This window comes from Sapajus apella, unplaced genomic scaffold (assembly GCF_009761245.1).
Source record: "Sapajus apella isolate SASKATOON/1434 unplaced genomic scaffold, GSC_monkey_1.0 scaffold40, whole genome shotgun sequence".
Taxonomy (NCBI): domain Eukaryota; kingdom Metazoa; phylum Chordata; class Mammalia; order Primates; family Cebidae; genus Sapajus; species Sapajus apella.
The window spans coordinates 18,737,976-18,746,915 of NW_022436980.1; the positions used below are offsets into that span (position 1 = coordinate 18,737,976).

At 43.2% G+C, this 8,940-nt stretch overlaps 1 protein-coding gene across 1 annotated transcript in view; it reads left to right on the top strand.

Moving 5' to 3' along the window:
• The first annotated feature begins 2,328 nt into the window (after positions 1-2,328).
• The window catches only part of ZBTB11 (zinc finger and BTB domain containing 11), a 32,903-nt gene continuing 26,291 nt past the window's right edge, over positions 2,329-8,940 (top strand). The window contains exon 1 of the mRNA XM_032299239.1: positions 2,329-3,915. Coding sequence (XP_032155130.1) covers positions 3,606-3,915 — 310 coding nt within the window. The 5' untranslated portion in view covers positions 2,329-3,605. The remainder of the gene's footprint in view (positions 3,916-8,940) is intronic.

Below are 8,940 nucleotides of genomic sequence, written 5' to 3' on the forward strand. Positions count from 1 at the left end.
GATTGTGCTGGATATTTTTATTCTCATAAACAGCCATGTTGGACTTTACATGGTCATAGGCGAACTAGTAAAGTTAAGAATGTAAGATGTCGCTATTTTATTAAAAAGTCTTGCTCAGGAATAATGCATCCCAAAGTAAGCTTCTTCCTTGGAGAGTGGTTAAGCAAAGTGATGTAAGAAGATGGTATAGTCAGATGCTACCTTAGCTGGGGTGTATAGGGCACGTTACAAAAACTTCATTGCCTTAACTTTTTGGTACATGGCTGTAAGTATTAGGATGTTGCTCGTGCAGTGGCTCACACCTGTAATCCCAACACTTGGGAGACCAAGGTGAGCTGATCAATTGATCTCAGGAGTTCAAGACCAGCCTGAGTGACATGGCGAAACCTCATCTCTACAAAAACACGAAAGTGAGCCAGGCATGGTGGCAGGTGCCCATAGTCTCAGCTACTTGGGAAGCTTACGTGGAAAGGACAGTTTGAGCCAGGGAGGTTGAGGCTGCAGATGAAATGGTGCCACTGCACTCCAGCCTGGGTGACAGAGCAAGACCCTGTCTCAAAAAAACAAAAGATGTACTTTTTAAATGATTTCCTTATTAAATTAACGTTTCCCATGATAGACAAATTTAGTTTAAATTGGTTTGCTTGTGGCCATTGGTATATCACCTACCATTTGCTAATAGCTGAGTTGAAGGTGCTTAAACTATCAGCTGTATTAATCCACTCTTATTTTCAGAAAGTAATGCCTAAATGAAAAGCACTGCTGCTTGGGTAAAGAGTACCCTTAGCTAAATTCCCAGAGCCGTGTTAAAATGTCTGAATAAACTGATATTCTCAGTGCTTACAGGTGATGTTTAAATATGATATTTACATATTTAAGATGTGATAAAATAATAGTAATCAAAACTTACATGTGAAGAATAGGCTTGTACTTCTACAGAAAGTAGATCGTTTTTACCGGCCAACCTGTGCCAAGTTGCAAGGATACAACTGGACAAATCATAGTCCTCTTTAGGGAAACATGATTTTACAGAGAATAATAGGTGAGGGTATATAGTCAATGTCAACATTTTCCTCTATCCCTATTCTATCCAAGGTGATAGAATTTTCTTTTTCTAGTGCATGTTACATTCAGACATCCAAGTGTTATGGATAAAATGAGTAAGTCCTTTTGGGAACTGAAACTAAAATCAATATTAAGAAATGCGTATGCAGTGCAGTGGCTCATGCCTGTAATCCCAGCACTCTGGGAGGCTGAAGCAAGGAGGACTTCATGGATCATGAAGTCAGGAGATGGAGACCATCCTGGCCAACATGGTGAAACCTTGTCTACTAAAAACAAAAAAATTAGCTGGGCCCACGTGGTGGCGTGCACCTGTAGTCCCAGCCACTCGGGAGGCTGAGGCAGGAGAATTGCTTGAACCCAGGAGGTGGAGATTGCAGTGAGCCAAAATTGCCACTGCACTACAGCCTGGGCGACAGTGCAAGACTCCATCTCAAATATATATATGTATGTATATATATATGTAAAATACAGGCTTTTGCTCATAAAAGAATGTTAAGGTTTTGCATAGGAAAAACCCTTTTTTGTAATGATGTTGTTTTATTTAGGGAATTACTGGGAAAATAGTCATTATACCCAACTTGAATGTAAAGCTATGCTTGCTAATTTTTGGAGAATAAAACATCCTCTTAAAGTATTGCTTTTCTGGGCTAAATGTTGGCTTTTAATAAAGTGTAACTGCCCATTCTGATTACCCTTGAGTCTTCGGTAACCTGGGACCCAGAAGAAGCTAGAAATAAATCTCACTACAGCAAATTTAGCTTTGCTTAGGAAGACAATTTGACCACTGGGAAAGCATGTTATTAAAACGTTTGTTTCTATTGGCCGAAAGGATAATGCATTCATTAGTGGGCTTCTCAGTGCTTACAGGTGATGTTCTGGCAAAAACTAAATTGAGTGTACGGATTCTTTAACTTGGCTCTCATACATGCTATCTGTATTGCTTAATTTCATTTGAATGTATTCACTAAATATATTAAATGTTTAATATTAAATATCAATTCACTTAAAACATTTCATTTTAAAGACCGGCAATGGGACAGGAGAGTGGGGCTGGCCCGACATGTACAGAGGGTGCATTTGGTCTTCTGCTCTCACCGCCCCACCCCATGGGGGAAGAGGTGCATCTCCATTTTTTAATTCCTCCTTTCAGCTATAGTGGCAAAGTCGGCAACTAAGGAGATCCCAGGCCTAGTAGTTTTGTTTTTCCTCTGGGCCTTGGGGAGCTCATGTCCCTGCACCTAGAATCTTTCAAGAATGTCCGGGCCGTCTGGGAATTACTGCATGTTCACACACACACAAACACGTTCCTAACACCAGAGGCTGGGTGTATCATTCCGTTTTCGAGCCTATTGTATTCACCTGACAGCTACTTCTACAAGGTCAAAGGGCCTCACCCAGAGACTACAGACCCCCTGGTGGGGAAGTGTACTAGCTATGTCTGCAGCTGGAGCCCTCGGCCTGAAATTGTCTGGCTTTAGCAAAGCGGTGACAGTGGCCAATCCCAGTCGCAGAGGAGGCTCCTGTGAGCGCTGCAGATTGGTTCCAGGAAAGGGTGACCGAGATAGCTGTTCCGGAATTACCAGCTAAATATCTTAATCAGGATTCTCAGCACGCACTGAGAAACGCAGTTCAAGTCCACTGCCTTTCTCGTGCCATTAGTACAACGGTGCAGAATGGAAAACGTTTTCCCCTACGTTCGTGTAAAAAGGTATGTAAATAAAGCTTTAGGAAAAGTGTTACCGACCCCCTTTTCCACTCCCAATAAGATTGACTATATATGCTGATCATTCCAGAAAAATCTCGACGGTTCCTTGAGTAGTCGAGCAAGCAGTTCCAAGTTTAGAAACAATAACTCATCACTGAGGGAATCACTGAAAATTTTCTGTTAACTGGAATCTAAATTTCCATGTGAATGGGGCTGTCTCTGGTCTCGTGTCGAGACTAATATTTTTCCAAGAGCCTGAAAATGTGATGTTTTTATGATGTTGGGAGTCTCCAGGTAAACGGAAAAACGGACTCCTTTACCAGTCTAGATGTCTCGGATGAGCTCACAACTGCCCAGCAGCTCCCCCTACACGTGGCTCATTAGAAAGCGTGGAAAAGAAGGGAAAAATGAAAAGAGAAACTGCCAGGACTTAAGATGTCTGCTTAAAGACCCTTTGAGCTGCCATGAAGATTCTACCCGCTTCCAAGATGTCCACCCGCATTCCTGACGTCACTCGATCGTCTCCGTCAAGCCAGAAAACCAGCGTGTGCTCCAATCAGGGCTCAGTCCCCGCCCGTGGCTTGCGTCACTTCCGGTGGTGCAGCAGCCATTTTGTCAGTCGCCAGCGGATCCCGCGCGCTGGAGAAGTGCAGTTCCCCCTGGTTACCAACTCGTCCGCTTTCCCTTCGCACTGAGGGAGCCGTCGAAGAGTGCTCGCCAAAGGCGCAGCCGTTTCTCCCTACGGCGCCTCCGCTCCTGCTGCAGCCGCGCGTAGGTAGTGCGCTGTTTTCCTCACCTGCCCCTGACAGGCGCCCTCAGGGAGCCGTGGTCCGCGATGTCAAGCGAGGAAAGCTACCGGGCCATCCTGCGCTACCTGACGAATGAGCGCGAGCCGTACGCCCCGGGCACCGAGGGCAATGTCAAGCGTAAAATCCGGAAAGCTGCCGCCTGCTACGTGGTGCGCGGCGGGACTCTGTATTACCAGCGGCGGCAGCGGCACCGCAAGACCTTCGCGGAGCTGGAGGTGGTGCTGCAGCCGGAGCGGCGCCGGGACCTCATCGAAGCGGCGCACCTGGGTCCGGGCGGCACCCACCACACCCGGCATCAGACCTGGCACTACCTGTCCAAGACGTACTGGTGGCGAGGTGAGACCTCGCCCGCGGCGAGGGGGCGGGCTGGCGGAGCTGAGGGTAGGGGACGCGAAAGGAGCCGCACTTCCCACAGGAAGGAGGCCGGCGAAGCGGGGGGCGGGCCCTGGCCCTGGGTGGGACCAAGGGGGCTTCCCCGGAGGCCGGGCCGGCGGCGGGGAGGGGCCGCACGCCCGGGCTGCGTCGGGCCCGCCTCCTTGGGCGGCCCCGGGAGGCGGAGGCGGAGGCGGAGGCCCCGGGAGGCGGCGCTTGGCCCGCGGCGGTGGAGGCTGCGGGGTGCGCCTCTTTAGCGCCGTGCTGACGGTTGGAGGGAGGGACGCCCGCCCGGAGCCCGGTCTCGCGTTTCTCGGCTTCTGGCGATCGGATGGGAGCTGCGTTAGACGCATTCGCTCGTGCTCCTCAAATGATGCCGCTGCGGCGTCAATAAGGGATCCCACGGTCTGTGCGGAAGTGATGAGTGAGTGAGAGGTCGCCTGGAGCTGCTTTATTAGAAGGATTAAATGTAAAGGACGTCAGATACTCGTTTTTTTGTTTGGTGGTTTTGAATACACACGGGTGTCGCCTCGTTCCTCTGGTCGGTCTCCAGATTTCAGGCGTGAGCCACCGCGCCCAGCTTTTGATATTCGTAACTCTGAATGTTTTAATAATCTTCCCCCTCATGTGAATAGCGCGTTTGAACATTATATATTCACAGGAAAGATGCGATTACTGTGACTTTTTTTTTTTGAGATGGAGTTTCGCTCTTACCGCCCAGGCTGAAGTGCGGTGGCGCGGTCTCCCAGGTTCAAGCGATTCTCCTGCCTCAGCTTACCTAGCAACTGGGATTACAGGCGCGCGCCATCACGCCCGACTAATTTTGTATTTTCAGTAGGGATGCGGTTTCACCATGTTGATCAGGATGGTCTTGAACTACCCACCTCAGGTGATCCACCCACCTCAAGTGATCCACCCACCTCAATTGATCCTCCCACCTCAGGTGACCCTCCCACCTCGGCCTTCCAAAGTGCTAGGGTTACAGGTGTGAGCCACCGCGCCCGGCCTACTGTGACTTTTTGGTTGTCAAAAAATACAGCTCTGAAGTTATTTGACTTCTTAGTAACCAGTTGTAGAGGAGGACAGCAAGTGTCCTTGGCTTCTTAACCATCTTCCCTCCCGCACTTGATGAATATTCAGACCAAGAGAATTAGTAACAGTTTACAGGCCTATTGAAGAAATTTTGTTAGGAACAGTTTTACCGTTCTCCATATGGCTACGGAAAAGTTAATTTATAAGTAGTTCATGGTTGATTCGTCTGTGAATAAGGAAATTACTGAATAGTTTTGAAAAGTCCTTTTCGGTTTATAAACGTTGTCATCAAGTCTATTCGTTTACAAGCTATTGGATAATCAAGTTTTTTCATTTATTTTCTGTTTTAAACCCATATCTGATTAAATTCCTGTAAGGATAGACAAACGCGAAGAGTAAATTATGAGGTAATGAAGTAATAATCAGTGCATTTTGTTGGGATAGATTTGGGTAGACATTAGTTTGTTGAACAAAGGTCTCAGATTTAATATTTTAGGATTTGTTAAAGATGATAATTGTAACTATAGGTAACACTGACCAAGCTTTTATATACAGGATGTAGTTGTTAGCATTTGGCTTTTATTTAACCCTCATAAAACCGTAATCTTTCTTTGGGGGGAGATGGGGTGGAGGCTCTTGCTTGGTACAATGACATGATCACAGCTCACTCTAGCCTCCACCTCCCAGGCTCAAATGATCCTCCCATTTCAGCCTCTATCTCTGTTTTATAGATGAAAAAACTAAAAGAACCAGGATGTTAAATGACACAACAAAATTCATACAGCTGACCTTTGTGATCTTAAAACACTTTTCTTGATCCTGTGTTATGTAGTATTTTGTATTCAGAATTTTCTTTTTCTAAGTTGATTATCTGTGATTCTAATGCAGTTTTTTTTTTTTTTTTTTAATTTTTTGTGTGTGTGTTTTTAAAAAAAAAAAACCGGAGATGATGTTTATTTTTTACTTTTATGTATTTATTCATTTTTGAGACACTGTTTCACTCTCAGGCAGCCTAGAGTGCAGTGGCGCAATCTTGGCTCACTGCAACCTCTGCCTCCTGGGTTCAAGCGATTCTCGTGCCTCAGCCTTTAGAGTAGCTGGGATTACAGGTGCCTGCCACCATGCCCAGCTAATTTTTGTATTTTTAGTAGAGACAGGGTTTCATCATGTTGGTCAGGCTGGTCTAGAACTCCCACTGCACCTGGCCTGAGACGACGTATATTTTAAGCTAATTTAAAACTGAAAGAGATATGTTTTAAAATCCTTAAACATAGTAACAGCTGTTCTCAAAGTACAGGAGCCCCTAGAGGAAGGAAGCGCTGAAATCCTTTCACAGTATCCACAAGGTTAAAATCATTTTCGTAATCTTTAAGTATCACTTGCCTTTTCACTGTCATTCTCCGATGAGTATATAGATATTCTTAGACTTACAGTGGGGTTACAGCCAAATAAACCCATTGTAAATTGAAAATATCATAAGACAAAAATGAGTTTAATACACCTAACCCCACCATAGTTTAGCCTACTCTACCTTAAACATGATCAAAACACTTACAATTTGAAAAATCATCTACCCCAAAGTCTCTTGTATAATAAAGTGGTGAATACTGTGTCTCCTGAAATTTATTGACTGTTGACATTGAAAGTGAAAAGCAGAATGGTTGTCTGGGTATTTGAAGTATGGTTTCTGCTGAATGAGAATCAGTTTGCCACCATCAAAAAATTGGCTTGGTGCGATAGCTCATGCCTGTAATCCCAGCACTTTGGGAGGCCCAGGCAGGTGGATCATGGGGTCAAGAGATGGAGACCATCCTAGCCAACTTGGTGAAACCCTCTCTCTACTAAAAATACAAAAATTAGCCGGGTGTGGTAGCTCGCGCTTGTAGTCCCAGCTACTCGGGAGGCTGAGGCAGAGAATCGCTTGAACTTGGGAGACAGAGGTTGCAGTGAGCCGAGATTATGCCATGGCACTCCAGCCGAGCAACAGAGCGAGACTCTTACTTTAAAAAAAAAAAAAAAAAAAAAAAATTGTAAGCCAGACAATCATAAGGCAACTACCTATGTACGGTGGAGTTTTCCAGAGGCTGTATGACATGAAATTGGATGCAGAAGCGTAAGGAGCTGGCCCTTTGCATCTGTGGATTCAACCAACCTCAAATGTAAATATAAAAAAGGATGGTTGCTTCCGTATTGAACTGGTATGAACTTTGTTTTGTTGTCATTATTCTCTAAACAATATAGTATAACAACTATTTACATAGCATTTACATTTTATTAGGTATCATAAGTAATCTACAGATGGTTTAAAATGTGCAGTAGGATGTGCATAGGATCTATGCAAATGCTACACCATTTCGTATCAGATACTTAAACATCTGTGGATTTTCGTATTTGAGGGTGCCCTGGAACCAATCCACCAGGAGTACCAAGGAAGAGACTGTATAAAAAAAATAACCTGTCTTGAGGCCAGGTGCGGTGGCTCACGCCTATAATCCCAGAACTTTGGGAGGCTGAGGTGGGCAGATCACGAGGTCAAGAGATCGAGACCATCCTGGCCAACATGGTGAAACCCCGTCTGTACCAAAAATATAAAAATTAACTGGGCATGGTGGTACACGCCTGTGGTCCCAGCTACTTGGGAGGCTGAGGCAGGAGAATCGCTTGAACCTGGGAGGCAGAAGTTGCAGTGAGCCAAGGTCGTGCCACTACACTCCAGCCTGATGACACAGCGAAACTCCGTCTCAAACAAACAAACTTGTCTTCTGTTTAGCCACATATTAAAAAGATTTATAAATATGTAAGAGTATCATTATTCTCATTACTTTTTTTTGTCATGGAAAATAGTTGTTTTTCATACAAGTGCTATTTATGTTAGCATGTAATGCGTGTGCTACATTATTTAATCATATTACTATTTTTCATTTAGTCTTATTTAAAATTGGGTTTCCTAGTCAGTAAGCATAAGAGCAGTTTTCTCTCAATTATTATCTGTTTATTTTGATGTTTATTGTGTTAACACTTTGCTTATTGTTTTCTTTATTATAGGCTTATTAAATTAACAAAACTACATAGAAAAGATTACTCTTTTAAAAACTATTTTACTATTTATTTTAAATTCTGAAATAAAATCCAAATAGTATTCTGAAGCCAAGAGAAACTTAAATTTTTATGCTTGGGTACATGAGAGAATCAATAAGGAATCAGTTAATTCACAACTGCAACTTTGTGTATTAAAGACAAATTTGCAAGAAGGTGTGTCCTATACTCAGTTCTCTTTTAATTGCATCAAACACTGTTAGACCAATATTATTACATTCTTGATACATTAGTGGAATGGAAAGAATTTTCACTAATCAATTTCTTTATAAGTAATTTGTTCCAAAATTTTAAAAGGTCTTTTGTAAGCAACTTATATAGCACACTTCTGAGCAATTAGCTGATTGGTGGTTCCAGAGGTGTTATTTATAACAGGTATTGGTAATGATCTAGAACTGATAATTGATAAAACAAGCATTTTTAACTATTAGTTTTTCATGTGTTTTATATTCCAAATGGGCTCTCCAGAGATACATATTCTGAAGCCATTGTGACTATATGAGCAAATAAAATTTGGTTGGTTTAGATGCTCAGAAAAGTACATATTCTATTGATTCTTTTCTATTTTAGTCAGAATTATGCTATGGCATATTTGTTCAGGGGCAGTGTTTAAAAGTCTGTCTACTAAAAGGTGTACCAGGGATAGTTTACTAGAATTTAATATTACGCTGTTTTTTTCAGGAAAGCTCCTATCATAAGCTATATTCTAGTGCTTAGGCAAGATTACCTTGTTTGGGGACAGTGAAAAACTAGCTCAATGCCGAAAGTTTATATATATTAGCTACCCCAACATTTCATAATGTAAGATGTTGCTATTTTTTGTCCCTTTTTCCTTTTTTTTTTTTTTTTTTTTTTTTTTTT